Raw genomic sequence first — 21,917 nt, forward strand, 5'->3', positions numbered from 1 at the left:
CACATTTGCACTTCAGAAATTAAAATGCAGACCGGAGGAGAATCACATTAAAAAGGGCTTCTGAGGATGTTTTTCTTCAGTGGGCCAAGTTCATTCTCAAACTGAAAACAAATATTTCAATGTTAAGCTACTTCTGATTAGAAGAACCTCGCCAAGGGAAGTCATGGGATCATGGACGGCAGCCTGGCTCCACCCTACGGGGAATTGACGTGTGTTATGTTCTGGGCTCCATTTTCTGGGGACGTGTTATACGTGTTGGCTTGTCTGGGGAAAGCAAGACCTTAGGGAAGACGTGGTGCGTGAGAAAAAAAAAAAAAAAGGAAAAACTTGGGTGGTCAGATGACCTTCCCAGCCTGGCCCCACAGGCTAGGTAGGACCAGGAGTCGTGAGCGGACTTAGGCTACTTCTCTGGAAGATGTGTCTGACAAATAGGCTACCCCAGGAAACGCGTGCCCCATTTGAAGAATGGATTCCGCGTCCAGTGGGGTAAGTCGGATTAAAATCCTGCTGTGGTGTTTTTTCCAATTCTGATATTCTGCGATTTGCTGTGAGGCAAGTCTCGTGTCGCGGGTGACTGGTGGGGCCGACCGTAGGTTTCTCACTTGAAACGGGAACATTTGCTGCTTACTCTTTCTCTGTCTCGCATTTCCTTTGTGAAATTGTGTCTGTTTCTTGCTTGCTCGGGATTCGTAATAAGATGTTTTTGATTACTTGCTTTTAAGATGAACTCCAGGGACCTAGAGTCTCCCACACTCTGCTGATCAGGTAGCTTTAGAATAAAACAATCAGGCCTCGTATTGGTGAGGGCAAGGGGGTGGGATCTGAGCGTGCCCATTCAATCAGTGGTAAAGCAGAACCCTTTGGATACATTTTAAGGAAAAGTTAAAGTGCTGTAGAAAAGGCTTAGAGTTTTGGAGTCACACACACTTTTCTCGTCTGAGCGTGTAACTCACCTTCTCTTGTGTTTCGACTCCACTTCCTGCCCCGTAAAATGAGAATAAGTCTTCTTCCCTTGTTGGGAAGATAGGAGAGAATTTAGCAAAGCATCAGTAAGTGTTAGCTTCCATTATAAGTAGTGTTAGCTACGCAATGGCTTTGAAAAAACCAGCCATGTGCTAGTTCTCTTTGCTGGGCAAGTGGCTTTATCTTGGTTTTCAGTTCTGTTATTTCTTGGTTTTCTGTTGAGGATTAAATTTGATAGTGCTAATACAGAGCTTAGCAGAGTGCTGGGCCAGTATTTTTTTTTTTAATATTTTTAAAGTTTTTTTTATTTATTTTGAGAGACACAGAGACCGTGTGCGTGGGGGAGGGGCAGAGAGAGAGAGAGCGCGGGAGAGAGAGAGAATCTCAAGCAGGCTCTGCACCGTGAGCGCAGAGCCCGACGCGGGGCTCGAACTCATGAAACCATGAGGTCGTGACCTGAGCTGAAACTCCGAGTGGGACGCTCGACCGACTGAGCCACCCAGGCACCCCAGTGCTGGGCCAATATTAAACCGTTATTCTATTGGTTCAGTGTTTTGGAAATTGTTCATTGAACACCCAGAGAGTCCACAAAATTACCAAAAATTAATAGACCCCGGTTTCATTTCCTTTGCTTCTCACTGGATGTCTACCCAGGTACTGGCTCTAGCTTGTAGTACTTTCTTATTGCTCCTGTGACACATAGTCACAGACTCGTGACTTAACACAAATGCGTTGTCTCACAGTCCTGACGACCAGAAGTCCTAACCTAGAGTGAAGGTGTCATCAGAGCCGCATTCCTTCTGGAGAGTCTAGGGAAGACTCATTTCCAGCCTCTGGAGGTCCATCTGCGTTCCTTGGCTTGTGGCTCCTTCTTCCACCTTCCGAACCAGTGGCATAGCATCTTCGAAACCCTCTGTCTTCTTCTCTTTCTTTCTCTCCCCTCACCCGTCTCTGATCTGTGCTCCTGTCTCTCTCTTTGACCCTCTATTTCCACCATCACATCTTGTCTGACTTGGCTCCCTTCCTCTTATAAGGACGCCTGTGATTACATTTGACCCACCCTGATAACCCGGGACAATCTCCCCGTCTCAGAATGCTCTATCACAGCTGCACAGTCTCTTTTGCCGCGTACGGTGACGTCTTCATAGGTTCTGGGAATTGGGATGCGCACATTTGGGCGAGGGACAGCCTTCAACCCATCACGTGCCTGCCTATCTTAGAACGTTGCACTGAAATCATACAGATGACTCATCTTTCCTTGAGCACCCTGATTGAAAAATATGCATATATATGGTAGTGCCTCCTCTCTGAATTCATGTGCCCTAACGCCATTTTCTGAAGAGCTCTCTGAAGAGCTCAGATGCTGAGCCTGAACTTGAAGGGATTTAGGAAGACATCACCAGGGGTCTCTGATTTTCGAAACTAAAGCCTAAGAAAGATACCCTTCATGTTATTTTGTAGCACTCCGTGGCCAGTACAATTGTATCGAAGATATATGGTGCCAGACAATACCGTTTAACTTAGAATGGCCCTTGAACTTCAGCCTGAAGGGTCCGCCTTAAAGATACTTTCTCACGTGGAGATACTTAACGTAAGTTGCTTTTGCATCTGTTCGAAGTGGATAGAAATATCCCTAGGAAACATCCCCTTTGTGTACAGCTCTTAAGAGCACAGCCTTCTGGATAATTGAGATCTCTGGGTAGCTATGGTTTTAAATTCATCCTCAGAAAAAACATCTTTTGGAGTTAAGAACAGATGCCGTGGAGTTAGGCTACCCGGGATCCCCCTGAACTTCACGCTTTGCCAGCTGTGTGGCCCTAGGTAAGCTCTTGAACTTTGTAGGCTTCTTCTTTCTCACGTGTAACATGGAAATCACGGCACTTGCTTCCTACTGTTGGGTGGCGAGGACCCAGCGCAGTAATGCCTGGGTTTGCACTCCGTAAATATTAGCGGTTCATCAGGTTTCTGCATTTACTTACCTTCTTCTTTAATAGTCAATGAACTCAACAGCCTAGTTGTAAGTATCGCTTTTGTTCAGTGAGTCCGCGAGGTCATAGACTATGAAGGGACAAGGGAGGGAACTGAGAAATATACAGGCAGACTTTGGCGAGTGGGAAATTCTCAATTCTCGGACACGTTTAACATGTGGGGACTTCCTTCATGCAACATTTAGTAAGCGTAAAGCATATGTTACATTATATGTTAATGTTCTGTCACAGAAGGGGTTATAAAGAAATGAGCAAGAAACTTTCCCAGAGGTTTAGAGACATGCTCACTCTGGCTTTGATTACCCCAAGGACAGGGGCCATTCCTTCATTCGACACATTTGTTGGATAAGCCTGGCACTGTGAAGAGGAGCTAAGGCGAATCTATCAGTGAAATAAAAAAAAAAATTCCTGCCCTTATGGAGCTAATATTCCAATGGGGGAAGACCAATAACAAATGGGATAAATAAAAATAATGTACGTTCATGGTGTTAAATGTTACAGGGAGAAGTAAGAAAGGGGGGGCGGGCTATGCTGGAGGGCACGATAGCAGTTTTAAATCAGGTGGTTCGTGAAAGCCTCCCTGGAAAAGGGGCATTTGGCCAAAGATCTGAAAGCAGAGAGGTTGTGTGTCAGATTTAGAAGATTCCAGGCGAAGGAAAATCAAGTGCAGAGACCCTGAGGTTGGCGTGTTCTTGGTGACTTGGGGGAAAGCAGTCATGGCCACCTTCTCTTAGGTTCTACTTTAAATGTCACAGAGTCTGGAACACAGGAGGCAAATTATTGCAGAGGTGTTAATATTCTCGGGGAAGCACAAAAGAGGCACCGGAGAAAACATTTACGTGAAGGAGAAGCAGTTTATCTAGTTGCTGTTTCTGTAACTGTAAATGGAATTCAGCACGTTGACGTTTCGGGCCTTTCCACGCGGAGCCTCGGAAAGGGGTTGGTCGGTCAGTAAAACCTGTGGGCTTTGCCACTTGGTTCTTCTCCGTCTCACCTGAGTGGGGGAAGAGATGTGGGCTGACAGGTGAATTCCAGCCCCACGTAACTGGTTCTTAAGTTTTCCAGTCTGTAAGTCATCTCGCAGATGGGAGAGAGTGCACCAGAAATCCGTAGAGGGAAATTTATAACTTCTGAAATCAACGTCGTTGACGTATCATTGACGTACCCCTCCCCCCCCCCCAGTGCAGCCATTTTTGTAGGAGGTCGGATGAGTGTTGACAAATCTGTGTACCCCGTGATGTGCTGATAAATACTAAACAAGTGATTCTTCCAGAGGAAAAGAAGCCCTAATTTTGTAGTCTTTGCCGATTTTTCCTGATACGTTAATACTTCCGTCCTTGTTGATTTCAAGTCACAAGTGTGATGTCATTGAGCAGGGTGTTGGGGAGAGGTGAAATTAGATCGTAAGCCTACGACAAACTCGTTCCAGCTCACCTAAGCACTTACCACTGATGTCATTATCCCCGTACTGAAGATACAGAGTATTCCCAACCGTCCACATTTCTCCAGGTTTTCCCAGTCAGTCCCAGCTCCACGCCTAGGTTGTCGCTGACCTGTTTCCTGTCATCATAGTTTGACATAGTCTTAGGATTTCATACCAGTGGCATTCTGCAGGAAGCGTTCTTCTGCATCAGCATGAGGTTTGGAAACTCATCGACGTTGTTGCATACATCAGTAGTTTGCTCCTTTTTATGGCTGGGCATTTCGCTATGGGGATATACCACAATTTATTTTCCGTGTACCTGTTACCATTTACCTGTTGCATTGTTTCCAGCGTGGGGCCATTATTAAGAGAGTTGCTGTAAACATTCCTGTATCAGTTTTGTTTCAAAGTAGAATTTCATTTTTTTTTTCTGGGTAAATACCCAGAAATGGAATGTCTGGTTCATGAGGAGGAGGTGTATTTCGTGAGAAATTACCAAACGATTTTCCAAAGATATTGGACCGTTTTACACTCCCACTAGCTACGGGTGAGAGTTACAGTGTTCCACAATCTTAGAGCATGGTATTGTCTGTCCTTAACCTGTAGGCATTTGTGTGTGCGTACAGAACTATTATGATTTTAATTAGCGTTTGAGCATCTTTGTACATGCTCATTGGCTGTTTGCATATCTCCTTTTGTGAAATGTCTTTTCAAATTCTTGCCTGTTTAAAAAAATGTGTAGAATGGGGGTCAGTTACCTTTCAAAAGGGAGTTCAGAATTTGGGGAAATCTGTAAATTAGAGAGGGCAGGAGGGAGAACAAGGCAGACAGCGTTCATGAAGGTGACCACAGGGTCCTTGACATGACTGCTTCGTGACCAGGGTGACCAGGTTTGATGGGGAGTTGTCTCAGGTTAAGCGCTGAAAAGTTCCATGTCCCTGGAAACAACTCAGTCCTGAGCATGGTTGTTCACCCTCTAGAACTGTGTATGAAATATTTGCAAACTGTATGCCTGGAGTATATAAAAAATGTGCACACTCTATGCCTGGAGTCATTAGACTGGAGGGGATCTTAGCTACAGCACAGGGGAGACTGTTGGTGGTGAATGAATTCAGAAAGGCTGCACAGCTGCTCAATGGGGTCAAAGTCACGATAAAATATGGGTCTTCTGGCTCCTAGCCCTCTGCTCAGAAGTCAATAGCTTACTTGTGACATAAGCATTTAGGGACACCTGGAAGGTTCTCTCTTGTTGGCAGAAAATAAAAAAACCCTCCAGTCACCCTCCAATCATTGTCTGACAGTGTTTGTTTTTTAAAGTTATAAATATAACGGACCATTTATTTGGCTTCAGTTTTGATTTTCTGATCAAATTCAGTTGTTCCTGGAAGAACTAAGACATTGAGTCTTATCAGTCATTTACACTTTAGTATAAAATGGTTTATTAAACTTTTCTAAGAGCAGTTTGGTTTGAGAGAGGGTCACGTTAGGGAAATTCTGGGTGCAAGGGTGAGAGGCTTCCACTAAAGAGGAAAAGGCACAAATGCTCGACAGAATTGGGAACAAAAGATGTAATTTATCAACTTAGTGTCAAATAGGGTTATGTTCCTAGGCCGGGAAGAGTGTGTGTATGTGACTGCACAGAAAAGGAGCTTGAGAGGGGCCAGAGGGAAGGAATTATTCTCTTTCCTTTTAGGTGGGATTAAGGAAAAGGTTGAGCTTTGGTGATTCTGCTCTTGATTTTATACTTCCTTATACACCTATGGTTTCTGATTTATTTATAAAATGCCCCTTTGTTAGTTATATATTGTTTCTTGTTTTAGCCCTTGTTGGTATTTCATGACAGATAAACACAGTCATCTTTTGTTTTACGTTACCCTGGAGGAGCTAGATGGAATGCCTGCTTATAGATAACATTACTGCTCTGTTTTCATACTCTGTCTTTCTTTTGAATAACTCCCAACATGTCATGACATTTTTCTTCTTAATGTTTATTAAATGCCCTCAGCGTGCTCAGTGCTGTTGAAAGAATATAAAAGACACAATTCTTGCCAATAAGGGACGTGCATATTAATAGAAAAGAGACACAAACATGCTTTTAAATCTATATATTTAGATTTTAAAATGTGTGTCCCTCTGAAAGGTGAAAGATTACTTTGTTCGAATGATGGAGGATGATTGAACTAATGCACACTGCTCCTCAGCCGTTGTCTTGCAAAAACAAAAACAGCATAGAGACGTCTCAGCCTGCATCACCTTCCGCGCCATAACCTTGGCAGTTAAGGTGGCATGAAATTATTTCTGCTGAAACCAGCCTTAATTTGATGGTCCTGTTTTACCAGAGATTTTGAATCAGCTCTAGCTCTAACGTGTGCGACGTTAGCAGCTCAAGGCTTCCGATGTTCACGTCGTCAATCAGTAGTCTTTGCCGAGAACCTATTCTGTGTTGAGCCGTGTACCGGGAGCTGGAAACAGAATGGGAAGCACCGTGGTTGTGTCTCCATCTCCTTGGAACGTACAGGCATAGAGTTGGGAGCACAGACGTTGAACAGATAATTGTTCTAATCGAGGTAGAACTACGGGCGTATATTTTTGATTCTGGGAGGCGGTGGGAGCTTAGCTGGCCTGGGGGGTTGTTTTTAAAAAAAAATTTTTTTCTTTAGTTAATTTATCTTTAAGAGAGTGAGCCTGCGGAGGGAGGGGCAGAGAGAGAGGATCCCAGTGTGGGCCTCGAACCCACGAACCCCGAGATGATGGCCTGAGCCAACGTCGGACGCTCAACCAACTGAGCCACCCAGGCGCCCCTGGCCCGGGGGTTTTAAAGACTTTCTACCTGGGGTGACAGATGAAGGAGGAGAGGGAGGAGGCGGGGGGGGCTCCTTGTCCGGCAGGTCAAGGGAGCAGCAGGTCTGACACAGGGAGCTGAAGAGGCCAGTGCAGCCTGAGTCCAGGGAACTGAGAGCCCGTGTGACCCATGCTGAGGCCAGAGAGCCGGGTTAGGCAGGCCCCGCAGGTCGGAGTAGGAGGATGGTCTTCGTTCACCGAGCACGGCGAAGCGCGTAGAATAGTTCCGGGCAGAGCACAGATGTTACTGTGATAGGATTACTCTGCTTTACTGTATAAACTATATTCTTCGTTAGCGTTCAAGGTTTCTTTTCACAGCCGAGGGAAGCCCCTACAACACGTAGGCAGGTGTACTGACGTGTGGCATAGCCAAATTTGCCTTCTGGGGCGTTGCTCCGGCTGCTGTTGTAGAAAACAGAGTTGGGAGAGGAGATCTGGTGCACGTGGCGCTGAGAAGACCAGAAGCAGCTGTACTCCTCGAACAAGAGGTGGGGACAGACACAGTGAGTCATCCAGGGGCCTGTGGCCGACGGGTGCCCCATAGCCCGTGACTCAAGAGGAACGTGACTCGGAGGGGCTCTAAGTTGTACAAGAGTGTGTCAGGGGTTGGCTACGTTTTCAGAAGTTCTGATCGGTCCAGTTTTAAGAGTTAGCAGGAAGCCTACGACGGGACCCAGTGGTTCTACCTGGGAAGGCATCTCAGTAGAGACTATTAAGTAGTCTAGACTATTAAGTAGCTTGCAGAACCGGTCGAGAAGGCCACGCGTTCAGAATCGTTCCCCCACAGCCACGCCACGGAATGGACCTTGGCAAGAGTTGCCGCCTCATCCTCAACAAAACGCCGAGGAACGGGGAGGCTTCCCGCTGCTGCCGCTGGAGTTCTCCTACGATCTCTTACCAGTTCGTCCGGAAAACGGGACGGGTGGCACGGATGCGCAGAAAGCTGGCGGCCAAGACGTCGAGACTCCTTCCGCCCCTACGGCCACGCACGTAAATGCCTCTGAGCACGTGGCCCACGATGCCGTGGTCCGTCTTTGACTGGCAGAACCTTAGTCACGTCAGAACCCTAGCTGCACCGAGTCTAGCTTTTTAGCTCCACAGTGTAGGAGAACTCACCGGAAGGATGGGGGGGTGAGCCCACCTCTAGGATGCACCCTACTACCTGGGTTCCCCCCCCGATGCGCGACATCGAACAGGGATTTGCGTTTTCCCACCTCACCGTGCTAGCTGTATACACGTGGGCAGAGCTTCGATGACCTCCTTCATCCAATTAGAGGGATGAGATTTATCTCCCAGGGTTCCTGGGGAGCATTAAGTTAAATATGACAACATGTACAAGAGCGGTCAGCTGCCTGGTGCATGGTGGGCATTCCATAAATGAGACAGCAGTCAGTCCCCGGACACCATTGCACTACTCTCCCGAGGAAACAGAAGCCCTGAAAGGTGGAGACAAAATAGAGCTTACCGCCCGAGAGATTCAATGGTCCGCATAAACGCGGCTCTTGTACCGGGCACACAGACTTTGGGGAGCACATTCGTCCCCGGAAAAGAAGGTGGGATTTGAGTATGTGCCCTTAACGTATTTGTGTGATTTCTTTCATTTTTAAATCGTTTTTGTTCATTAAAAAATAACGCACACGCATAAACAGTGAGAATAAGAAAGGCCCTCTTTGCAGTTCGAGTATTCTTCCTGAAACATCCTCTACTCATAAGCATATACGTAATTCAGATTCCTTCTTTGGTCTACAAAAATTGGGTCCTATTGTCTCCCTCCCTTCTTTCTTTCCTTCCTTCCTTCCTTCCTTCCTTCCTTCCTTCCTTCCTTCCTTCCATCCCTCTTTCTCCCTCCCTCCTTCCCTCCCTCCCTCTCTCCCTCCCTTTACTACCTTCGACCTATCGATTATAGCTCGTTGTTGAGTTGTTTGTGTTGTTCTGCTTTACAAACTTTGCTCTAACCTCCATTCTCAGACATAAGTGGCCGTATCTGTCCAATAAATTTTAGAAGTGGGAAGCCTGGGCCAAAGGTTAGGTACAGCTTATAATTTATGGATAGCACCAAATGGCTCTCCAAACTGTTGTCTCTGGGCTTGCTCTTCACCAGTCCTACGCAAGCCGCATTTGTGCCTGCGTCCTCGCCGAGAGTGTATCGTCAGACCTTTTGACTTTTGCCAATTACGTAAGGGAATTTAAGAGGTGACACTAGGGTAGACCAAGAGGAATTCTGACCAAGGGATAGAGGCAAGGGATCAATTGCAGGATAGGAGGTGAGAGAACGTAGGACTTATATTTAAGTTGAAAGGGAGAGTGGTAATGTGACGCTGTGTGTCAGGCAGTGGCTTGACCAGGCAGTGCTTGTGTGACTACATTCAGTCCTCATAACCACATTCACCCATAAACATTTTTTTTATCCCCCGTTTGACTCTGACACTCGGTATCTGTCCACTATGCCACCTGTGTCCTTATTTTACAGTTGAGGAATGAAGGCTCCAAAACGGTTAAGTGACGTATCTAATATCCCAGAGCAAGGGAAGCGAGGACAAGGGTTCTGTTTTCCAGCTTCGTACACCTTACAGAAGCCCGGGATTCCAGTCTTTACCAACGAGGCCATAATGGATCTGAATATGTTTTCAGGGTATATTTCATCCATATTTGAGTTTACTAGTTCAATTGAGTTCAGTTATTTCCTATAATCAAAGCGTTTCCATTATAGTTGCATGGGCGTGGCCTGGAACTCACTGACCCTTTTCACATTGGCGATAGGTTCTGTGTAACGTTCTTCCTCAAAGATTTTCTTTTCCTTTCCTCAAGAACTACTGTGTTTACCCAAGGAGCACTCTTGACAAAAGCTACATGAGATGAAAGCTCTAAGCTTCTTGGGATTTTAAGATTTTCTTATAAAGGATTACACAGCCCATTGTGAATTCTACCCTTAGTCCTCAGGAATCTTAAGATTGGCTCATAAATCCCTCCTTGAAACACTCTTGGAGACTGAGGCTGGCATCTGGGCCCTCCCCCTCATTGTTCGCTGCTGCTTCAGACAGAGTCCACGATCTTTTCTGGGTACATCTGGGCAGTTTCCCCGTGAGTTAAAAATGTGTGACTTCAAATTGTCAAATCTAATAATGATTAGAGACCTTAAGTTAGAGCATGAAGTCCCAGTGAAGGCATGACTCTTAAATGGTGCAGTAGTTGGGTTGATCATCCCTACTAGAGGGGTGCGGTGGATAATTGAAAATGTGATGGAAAGAAGAAAATTAAAAAAAAAATACACCTTTTATCTGGAAAAATAAACCTGGACCAATGACTTTTTTTTTTTTTTTTTTTAATTAAGAAAGCCCAACTTTTGAATTGTCCTAGTTGGAAAATATCCTGTTGATGGTCATTCTTTTAGGGCAGAGCCATGGTCTTCTGGAGAAATAGACATTGGATGTAATTACCCAAAGGGGGAAAAAAAAAAGGTGGGGAGGGGGTCAGTGTCAAAGAATGGAATTGGAGAGCTGCGGTGGTCTTAGAAATTAACTAGTCCAACCTCAAGTTTTGTAAGAATGGAAATGGAAACATAGCGAGTACATGGGATTGAGCCAAGAAACCACTTCTGAGCTGTGTCAGCTGGAATGAGAACCAAACTCTTCTGTCTTCGTTTGGTGTATTGTTCAATTTCCATGTATGTGATCCGTATCTTATAATCTGCTGAGGGACTATGATTTTGCCTGGGATTTTCTTTGTTTGCCTCAAGTGGACAGTGACTCGTTTTCAGAGCTATCCTGAACAGACCTAACTTTTTAACTAAACAAAGGGTACACAAACAGAAAGATGAATTTGTTAAAGAAGGGACGCAGATAACATGGACCAAACTGTTTTTTTGCACGGGATGCTTAGTCGATAGGTAGGGTCTGTGATCTTTGTCTTGTTTTAGAAACTGCTATCCGACTTTGAGCTTTGCAGTAAATGAATAACCGCTATGTATTTATACTGTCTACTTAAGTCGGGAAACAAACCAAGTGGTGTTTTCTCTGTGAATGACCAACTGCTCAGGACTTGTTTCAAATTGATGATATAAATAATCTAACAAGGTCCTTCATTGTACATTTCTCGCAGCAAACAGAACGCAATGTGTTTTTATAACCAGATAGCTATTTGATTTTTTTTTTCTCTTTCCCACATTTGGATATAAATGGATATAGAATTACTTAAAATGCTGCATATAAATTAAACATTAAAAGGGAGATACAGAGAGGCTAAGCTGCCCCATTATAATCTTTAGTTCCGCAGTCCCTGCCTCAAGGACACTCCATTTCATATCACATGTCCTTCTTTTGAAAAGTGATCACCAAGGTTCAAGTAACATTTAAGCATAGCAGACAACTGCATAATTTATGGGCCTTTTTTCTTTTTTGTTTTGTGTTCTTGTTGTAATGAAAAACAGGAAAACAGCAGACTCCCTTGAACTCCATTAACTCCTTTTTGTTCTTCCCCTCCTGTCTTTGCAGATCGGAGCCCTGAAGGACTACTACCATTTCTATCATAGCAGGACGATTAAAAGGTCAGTTCTCTCGAGCAGAGGAACCCACAGTTTCATTTCAATGGAACCAAAGGTAAGAAGAACCAGTTGGGTGGGGACCAAGAGGCAAAGCTTCTGCATTTTTCATTGGTAATATCACACTGGGAACCGATGACCAGCGTGAAGGTTCAAATTTCAAGAGCTGCCCTACTGTCCTTTGGTCCGCTGTCTTGGCTTCCTCTTCAGACAAACATAGACGATGGCTTGATTTGCCCCGGAATATGCCGTTGCCGTAAAACACTGGTACAACAGCCGAGGGGGATCATAAGGATGGGTCCTCCCGGAGAAGGGAGGAGTGTGGTGGGAGGAGATACTGATCGATTCAGAAGTACTGAAAGAATAAAAATTCCACACCATCGTAACAAGTCGCACATAGATCTGGGGTCCTATCCGGACTCCATAGCGGGGTCTCTAACAGAATCCGTAGGTCAGGCCTCAGGTCGCCATGGATCCTCACAATTTCAGCTGGCATGGATAGAGCGGTGCCATTGGCCACCCGGTGTCTGGGACAGGAAGGACACTGAACATGGAAGGGATAGAAGCCGGCTCCTGCCCTTGAGGGAGGGCGCGTCAGGTGTCTTTCTTGTGCGTTGTCTTTAGTCTATGCCCTTTTGGGTTATACAGACAACATACCCCTTGCAAGTACGTAGAAGGAGGTGTGATACGTCCACGTTTTCCCACTCCATTCTAGAGAGGTGGGATGGTTCTGCACTGGGAGGTAGGAAGCTGAAGGATGTTAGGAACAAAGTAGTCACTGGCCGCTGAAACTCAGGGTGCGTTACATACCCATCCTTATTAAGTTACAGAAAGGCCTTGACTCCGAGAGGGAGCTACTTGGCCCCCCAGACGTGGCAGGCGAAAAGCAGAGGAGAGAGCAGCTGTACCAGCCTGCCCTGGGTCCTCTGTGGGCTCACTGGTGAGGTTTCCTTCCCCCATTATGTTTTGCCACATGAGCTCATTTTCAAATAAATTGGCGAACAAGTCCCTACACGTGAGCAGTAGCAGGTCTCGCCTAGAGATTCTGTGAAAATTGTATCCCTTATTAGAGCAAGAAGTCCTTATTTGAATTAATATGCAAATGGTGTTTGCCACTGGAAGTCCTGCCCTCTGCCAGGTGCCATGGTTCGCCTTGTTTAATTTGTTTCTGGAATAGTATCACCCGGCGTCTGTGATCATGAAATTGCATCTCGGTGATTCGAGGAAGCACATTTCTTGTAGGTCCCAATTTTCTGTAACCCAGTTTGGGGTTATAGGAACAGCTCCTAAGACTTGCAGTCCGGTGGCCTGAGGATTGTAAATTTTTTTGCCCCCCCCTCCCCATCTCTACTCAGAATTGAACGTCTCTGGCAAAGCAGTCTGTCGGGACGTTCTTGAATTAGCTAAATTTTTGAAGCAGAGTCACGTTTTTCATCTGCTAACCAACTTTCTTGAAGCTTTCTTGAACTTCAGTAATTAAAATGATTCCAATTTCGTAGCTCATGTGTGTAGTCAGTGTGAATTTGAGAAACCAAATACGAGTTGGGTTGGGAGGTAAGAACAGAATGTAATGAGGCATTGTGTTCCTAATGAAGGATTTACTGAATGTGGAGTTGTTTCAGACTCTAGTGTTATCTTGGGAAATCTTGGTCTTCCTTTCCTCTTATCTCAGTGCATCAGATAGCTTACTCGGGATCCGATAGAGACCTTGGATGCTGGCCCACATCACACCCGGAATGTATGCCCTTCCTCACTGAGACCAAAGGGGTAGGGCCATCTCAGGCCAGCTCTCGGGGACGTGCTCAATTCCCCTTCCTCCTCAATAAAAAGAACACCCCTTGGGAGAACCATACCTAAGTCTTTATTCTGATGCCTCCTGCCCTCGTTCCCACCCAGCTGTTTATACGAGAGGCCGCAATCCTACCAACTGGGCCCGTGGGGTACCTCAAATTGGGGGCTGTCTACAGTTTCTTGCAGATATTTCTTACAGCTCGTTCATTCATTCATTGGCCATTTCTTGAGCCTCTAGTATATGGCAGGCCCTGGGTCAGGCTCTGGGGATTTGGAGATGTAGTTGTGCCCTAGGAGAACTCACCGCAGGCCTCCACACGTCGCCTTCAGGGAAACTCAGCACATTACGGTGCTGTTCAGTGTGGGGGATGGGGGAACAGGTGTGAGGGATGTGTGCTACGTTATTTCTCCTGTTCCAGCTCCCTCCTTGAAGAGCTCAGGCCAACATGGGTCATTATTATTATTATTATTATTATTGTTTTAAAGTTTATTTATTTTGAGACAGAGAGAGCATGAGCAGGGGAGGGGCAGAGAGAGAGAGGGAGAGAGAATCCCAAGCAGGCTCCGTGCTGACAGCACGGAGCCCGACGCAGGGCTCAGTCCCATGAACCGTGATATCATGACCTGAGCTGAAATCACGAGTCAGATGCTTAACCAACTGGGCCACCCAGAGGCCCCTCATTATTACTATTTTGTAATGTTGAAAAACTTTTTACTTAGAGCGGTCGCAAAAACGTTGTGCAGAATCCCTATCTCAGCTGCCCACATTCCCCAAATGTTGTTTACGTTTTACATTTTACCATTTGATCGTATTCTCTCTCTCCTCTCTGTCCACACGCACAACGCACACCCCGCCCCACCCCACCCCCCTGCCCACACGTGTAGGTGTGTGTCCGTAGCTGCGTATAGAAGTGTTTTCCTGAAAATTTGGGAACAGATTACACACACGAGGCACCTTTCGCTCTACATACTTCACTGTGTATTGACTAAAACCAAAGACGTTCGGCTACTATAACCAGAAGTACAGACGGGTCACGTTCTGGCCAAACTCTGGATATTAGCCGTCATGTAATGTTATTATCCAATCTAGCGATTTCGTACAAGCTTTGCCAGTTGTCTCTGTTCTGAGCCAAGAATACGTGTGGTTGTGTTTTTCCCACGCCCTCTTTGTATACCGTGTCAGACTTCTTTTTATTTTTTCTTCCTCTTTCAACTGCTAGCGCTTTTTTTGCAAATTACGGGCCGGTTATTTTGTGGAACATCTGATGTCATGATTAGTTCAGGTTTAGCAAGAGCACCGGAAGAGTGCTGGGCTCTTCTCAGAGCATCACATCGGGATGTGCATGATGTTGATTGGTTTCATTACTCGTGACTTTGACTTTGGTGACTTGGTGGTGACACGTGTGGTGTCTGCCTGTTTTCTCTACTTTATTTTTATTTAATTTTACTTTATTTTATTTTATTTTATTTTATTTTATATTTTATTTTATTTTATTTTACTTTATTTTTTTTATCATTGTTTTAAGCTTCTAAGTTTTGGGGTAGCTTCTTTTTTTTTTAATGTTTATTTAGTTTTGAGAGAGAGAGAGAGAGAGAGAGAGAGCAGGGGAGGGGCAGAGAGAGACACACACACACAACATCTGACGTAGGCTCCAGGCCCTGAGCTGTCAGCACAGAGCCGGACGCAGGGCTTGAACCCATGAACCATGAGATCATGACCGAGGTGAAGTTGGATGCTTACCCTCCTGAGCCCCCAGTCTTCTCTACTTTAAAATGACTCATTTCCCCTTTCTGATGAATAAGTGTTTTGTGCGGAGATCCTTTGAGACCGTGTCACCGTGTGCTGGCTAACTTTATGTGGCCAACTCACAGCCGATCTCATTGGGAGTATAAACCTAGTGTCCGCGGGACTTCCTTTCTTAGGAAGGTCTTCTTTTCTTTGTCGTTGGGTGTGTGTATGGTGGACGGCTTGGGTGCTAGAGTGGAGGCACGTGTGTGATTCGGGTGATGGGGCCACGTCAGAGGCTTGGAAAACGTTGGCAATGCGTCATTTCTGATTGCCTTTATCTTCAGAGAGAGAAACTGAACCAGTGAGTTGCAGGAAATACACACAGTAAACACATCCTGGCTTTTGCTTCCTGTAGTAAATTGCACGGTTCCCCCCCCCCCCCCGCTTTTGTTTTTATTTAGAGGGCTCTAAAGAAGGAAATGCAAAAATGGTGACGCTATAAGAAGGATCTTCCTGGTGCTAAGAAAACGCTGTGGTCAGTTGGGGTGCATGAGCCCAGGGAACAAGAATAGCCTGGTTTCCATGTGTTAACATTATGTTATGATTAGCTTTTTAAATGACAGTGATTCACAGACTTCTAAGACAGCATCCCTAGTACGGTAATGACAGTCTTGCAGAGAGTGTTGGTACATTATTACAGCAGTTGGATCACGGACTCTTACGACACTCTTATCCGTGTCTTTCTTTTTGACTGGCCAGCTTTTCTCCAAGAGACCTCAGCTAAATTTCAGGAACGACGGTTTTGAGTTAACATTCTCCGAAGCCTCTTATTAATCTGTTTAGAAATCTTTGCCAGCCCTCTGGCATTTGGTCAGGGAGGCTGTCGTCTGTAGAGAGCTTCAGAATGGAAGTTCTTTATAGCTTTTGTGTTGCCCATGCAGACAAGGGACATGCGGAGGCGGGATTTTTTTTTTTTTTCATTCTCCTCCTTCTTACCCAGAACAGAAAAACCAGAATCCTAAATTTCCTATTACAGTAGGAGCTTAAACATCAAAAATAAAATAAAACAATTTTTCAAAAAAGAACAAAAAACTAACACCAAGCTGCCATTAAGTCAGGTCTCCGTGTCTTATCCATGTGTGATCGGCAAGCACAGGTTATTTTGCCCATTAGATTTTATCTTGAAAGTTCTGGCCTTTCAACCTCTTATCTTTTACTGAGTTCAAGTCTGTTTACAGGTCAGTTTTTATCCAGATCTAGGATAGAATCACCTTCTTTAAAAAAAAAAATTTTTTTAATATTTTTTTTTTGAGAGGGCGGGTTGGGGGAGGGGCAGAGAGAGAGGGAGACACAGAATCCGAAGCATCCAGGCTGTGAGCTGTCAGCACAGAGCCCGACGCAGGGCTCGAACTCACAAACCCTGAGATCATGACCTGAGCCGAAGTCAGATGCTTAACTGACTGAGCCACCTAGGGATCCCTAAGGTCACCTTCTGCTATGGGGTAAGGGATAGGCACCTCTCCTGTCTAGTTTCCTCCTAAAGTTCAAGTTTGTCAAACTGCCCGATCATGTGGATGTGTACGACTGTGTATCTCATTATAAAAAAAACCTATTCGTATAATATTATTTACTGCAGAATCGTAGGACCTTTAGATTTAGACTTCTCTCTTTCCTACAATGCTGGCATACCTTCCAGTGTCGTCCTAAGAGGGAGTTTTTCAGACCTGTTAAGTAGGCCCGGTGACAGAGTTCAGTATTGGACAAAGGAAACATTTCTATAATGGAAGAGATTTAACTCGTTGAGTTATAATCTGCTTGCTTGTAACTTCTACCCATATTTTTGCCTTCCAGACTTCTACATAACAGCTCTTTAAATATCTGAAGCCCCTTACTTATTCTCTGGAAGCAGTAATTGTCCCTCTGTAAATGTGGGCCAGAATTAAGTGCAAGCCTTTAGCTCACAAAGCTATTGCCCATTCATTACATTTATACATAAGCCATTTCCTCCGAAGAGAATTTTCAGGCTGAGTGTTCAAGCATCGTACAACGACAATAAAGGGGTATAGAGAAAGGAAGGAGGAGAGAAATGAGGTGCTTGGATGTGGTTAGCAAGATCAGAAGGAAATCAGACCTGGGAAAGAAGACAGGTAAGTTCAGGTTCCTTCCTGACCCAAGTCGGTACCTCCTGTGCCCAGGATTTGATTTTCAGATGACTAGCGTTTTTCCTCTTTTTGCCTCAGGACGGAAAGACATGTGATCATGTGACGGGGTACGTGTCCTGAAGTGTTCCTGAAGGGCTGTACAAATCCATGTCGTATCAGTCAAACCCCGTTTCCCCATGGATTCACCTTGTCGCTTTGGAATATTTTGCCTCCGCTTCTGATTGATCTCTGATTGGTCCAGGCAGACAACTAGCACATTAGTTACCTCTTTTTCGTAGCTCTGAGGCAGACTAGTTCTAAACTGTTCGCATGCATCCGATCACTAGCAGAGCCTTGGAAGTGAAGAAACCTTGTTTGGGGAGAGATACATGCTCAGAAGCGTCTGAACTCAATCTTCCCGGACTCCCAGCCATGAACCGCAGCTCCGCCTTTTTCCTAATAAGACTGCACTTGGCCTGACGCGGCTGCGGAATTGGCTTCACCTGAGTTCAGGTGCTTCCTGTTCAGGCCACGCTCCATTTCCTCTCGCCCCACCTGCCCTCATTCCAGCCGCTCCTGTGAACTGTTTTTCTTTGGCAGGTTAATTTTCTGCTCTTTGCCTTTAAACGTGATAATAGCTTAATGGTTTGACTTTCTTTCGTGAAGTGCCGGTTTCTAATTGAACATTCCTGGGCTGGTGCCCATCCAGCCGTGTGCGATGATCCTGGGTGCGTTGAGGTGGGATGACGGTGGCCGTGTTCTCTCGGGCAGGCACCCGAGGCCTTGTGTTCTTAGCAGCTGTCATCACTGTGACGGTCACGCATATGCCTCTCAGCGTGTCATCGGTGAGCGACAGTTTCCGAGTGTCCCGAGAATGAGTGCTTCTGGAAGCAGCATGGGCTTGCATCCGATGATGTGTAGGGAGGACGTGGACGTGGCAGTCAAGGGGCATACTGGGGGCTCTCTTCTTCCAGACTGCCTTCTTTGCCGCCTTTCCAGCTGCAAAGTGCAGCCATTATAGTCAAGTCCTGTCTCGTTTTGGGTAGCGTTTCCGTGTCTTTGAAAAACCCCTCTAGAACACATATACGCCTGGCAAAAGCCTTTCGGCCGCGAGTTTGCAACCTTTGGCACATTTATGGTGGCAGGATGGCTGGGAGTATGGGGAGGACGGAAGGAGGCATGTATAGATTCGGCTGTGTTCTCCACCGCCCCTTCTTTACGGTCTTGTTGCCAGGTCTACCAGATGTCTGGACGGTCAGAGACCAGAGTCAGATTGTACGCTGCTGGGTTATTTGGTGGGAAGGTTTGGGTCGCGACCCAGATCCCTCATAGGCAGGAGTGAATTTAAAAAAAACAAAAATAAAATTCTCAGCTACTTTGGAACGGTTGCCAAGTCTTTATTAGAGAGCCCTTGGCAGTCCTTCATTTTGAAAGGTTATAAACTCACATACCTACACTGGGAGTGCAGATCAGAAGAATGAGTGAGATGGGCCAGATATAAGATAATCGGGCAACCAGCGAAGTGGAGAACCCCTGCTGTGCGTAAGGGAGCCGTTCCGCAGAACCCGTGAGTAACGTTTCCCGATTTCACATGTTGGCAAATAATTGGAAAGCTTAAAAATATTTGTGCGGACCAAAGGAAACGCAGCCGAGAGGCATCCCAGTGCGTGACCCCTTGAGGGGGCTGTGTCGGGAGAAAGGGAGGAAGGCACGAAAGACGGGTTTCAACGCTTCCCGCAACTTTGCTGGGGTCTTACCCTCACCTGAACGCCAGCCTTTGTGCTGGTTGGTCGTGCTCCGCTGAGCGGCTCAAAGGTGATTTTTCTCCGTGTCTCAGTCTCCAAATTGAAATACGAGTGTCTTTCGGGCACAGAGAAGAGGCTCAGGTCGCTTAAGTTCTGAAGCAAAGGCTGCCGAGGACAGGACGGAGCACGCATGCCAACTTCGCTTGTGCCCACTTTTCCACTGACACCTGTCACTGCACTGGGGGAAGAGCCTTAACGGGAAATGAAGGTTGAAGGAAACAGGACAAGTCAAAGAAAAGAACAAATGGCCAAAAAAGTGACGGCCATGTGAAAATAGAAAGAGAGATTTGATGGGGAAAGGTAGGGTCGATACGGATTTTGCATGTCACTTCAGCCACTTGAAGGAAGGATACAAAATGTAAAAATCTTTATTATTTTCTTAGTTTGGGTAGTATTTCTAAGGTATCAGATTCTAAAAAAGTAGGTGCTTGATCTAGAAAATGTTGGGTGATGACAACATTGTAAATTTCTAGATAGGTCTTGTCCCCATTTGGGTCACTATATAACAGAACACCATAGTCTGGGTGTCTTATAAACAATAGAAATTTATTTCTTATAGTCCTGGAGGCTGGGAAGTCCAAGATCAACATGTTAGTAGATTCAGTGTCTGGTGAGAGCTCACTTCTTAGTTCATAGACAGCTGTCCTCCTATTGTGCCCTCACATGGCAAAAGGGGCAAGGGAGATCTCTGGGGTCTCCTTTATAAGGACCCTAATGGCATTTATGTGGGCTCCACCCTTGTGACCTAATCATCTCCCAAAGGCCCCATTTCCTAATAGCATCCCATTGGATGTCAGAGGCTTCAGTGTATGAATTTGGTGGGGGGGTGGGGGACACAAACGTTTAGTCTATAACAGGTCTTAAGAAAGGAATTTTGGGGACCCCAGGGCAAGTCAGGATGAAATAAGTAAGCAAACCTAAGGGGTAAGTGAAAACAGCAAACAACAAACAAAAGCCAGCCAACGACAAGGAAACCCAAAGCCATTTTAATTGTCTGGCTTTGAAAAGCAATCATACTGATCTCTGTATTTATTTTAATGAATGCAAGAGTAAATAAGGAATCTAATTAGAACATCACCCTTGAAAAGGCCTGATTTGTTGAGAAGTGCTTGTGAATTTTGTGTTTGTACTCAGTTCTACCAAACAGAAATCAATTCTTGGAACATAAAAGGAGGCAATATGGTGCAACGGAAAGAATCTTTGAGTTTTGGTTTTAGCTTTGATCTCTGTAGGGTGATCTCTTAACTCCTATGTCCAGATCTCCCCTCCGTGTGAAGACTCATCATTGTTCATGCTGGTACTTTGAGAAGTATACAGTATACCATGGTATAATGAATTGTACACGTAGGAAAAGATCAAAAGCATAGGTTAAACCCTTGCAACAAAGCAGTGAGTAGCTAATAAAATGGTGTTACAAATCTAGACATACTGATGAGGAAAGTTCTTCGGAATAATACATAAAGTTAAAAAAGCAGTATAAAAAGAAATAGAATATGCGTTCCCATTTATGTTTAATGTTCAAACACAAAGAAAGGACCTATGTGTATATGTATATAGTTCCACGCACACAGGGTAGTTTGGGAAGGATACACAAACACATAAAAATGACTCTGATTAGTTGCCTTCCATACCATACGATTTTTAAAAAAAACTATCCATAGTGCAACAGCTTTTGTTGATATCAACAATGCTTTGCTATTTCGAATCCTGTGGACCCATCTCTGATCTCATCTGACTCTACCTTTCACTTGACACAGTGGTCAGTCATTTATTTGCTCCTCTGGAAAAATGGCTCTCAGTGGCTTGAGACCATATTCTCTCAGTTTTTTCTTGCCTCTCGTGCACCTTCTGTCTTTGTCATCGATGACACCCGCTCCAGCTCACCTGTGTATTTTGGAGAGCCCAGGGCTCACCTTTATGCTGGTGTCCTTGCTTCAAATTTATATCTCCTTCTCTCATTTACCTGACATCTCCAACTAGATGTCTAGGAAGTATCCAAAACTTAGTATGACACATATGATACTTTTAATTCCTGTGTGTCACCATTGCCCTCAACTCTTTCTTTCCTAATAAATGGCGCCATGATTTATCCAGTTGCTCAAGCCAAAAATGGAGTAGTCTGCAAACCTGTGGACTTTCCTCTCATGTACCACCACCAGTCTGGTTAATTCCACCATCATCTTTGACCTGGACCACGGCAATTGGATTTTCATTCTTACTGTTCTCCACAGTCATTCTCTACCAGAAGTATGTTTCTTAGGATACACATAGATCAGATATTTCAATGACTTTCCGTTGACTTTGGAATAAAATCCAGTTTTTTCTTAATGGTCTTCAAAGGCTATCATGATCTGGTCTCTTCCTACCTCCCTGACCTAGTTTTTGAAATGCCTCCTTTTTACTTATCACAGTTGGCGACGTTGGCCTACCTCTCAAAACTCTAAACTCTTACTCTTTTTCCTTTGCCTGGAACGTACTTCCTTTGGTCTTTGTGTGATGGATATCTTCTCATCTTTGACATACCAAAGCAAAGGTCACCTCCTTTGAGGGACCTTCCCCAGTCCCCCTTGCTAAAGTAGACTCTTAATCTTCTCTTCCCAGCTACTGACTGGCCTTAACGTGTTACTTGCCTCTTCGTTACCTATCTGAATCAAAAACCACGTTGTTTGTAAGTTTCTCTTATTTTGCCAGAACCTAAA

General features: G+C 45.1%; 1 protein-coding gene across 1 annotated transcript in view; it reads left to right on the forward strand.

Moving 5' to 3' along the window:
• Nucleotides 1-21,917, forward strand: part of PCSK5 (proprotein convertase subtilisin/kexin type 5) — a 456,194-nt gene that overhangs the window by 29,504 nt on the left and 404,773 nt on the right. Inside the window, 1 exon segment of the mRNA XM_032595566.1 lies at nucleotides 11,706-11,810. Coding sequence (XP_032451457.1) covers nucleotides 11,706-11,810 — 105 coding nt within the window.

This window comes from Lynx canadensis, chromosome D4 (genome assembly GCF_007474595.2).
Source record: "Lynx canadensis isolate LIC74 chromosome D4, mLynCan4.pri.v2, whole genome shotgun sequence".
Lineage (NCBI taxonomy): Eukaryota > Metazoa > Chordata > Mammalia > Carnivora > Felidae > Lynx > Lynx canadensis.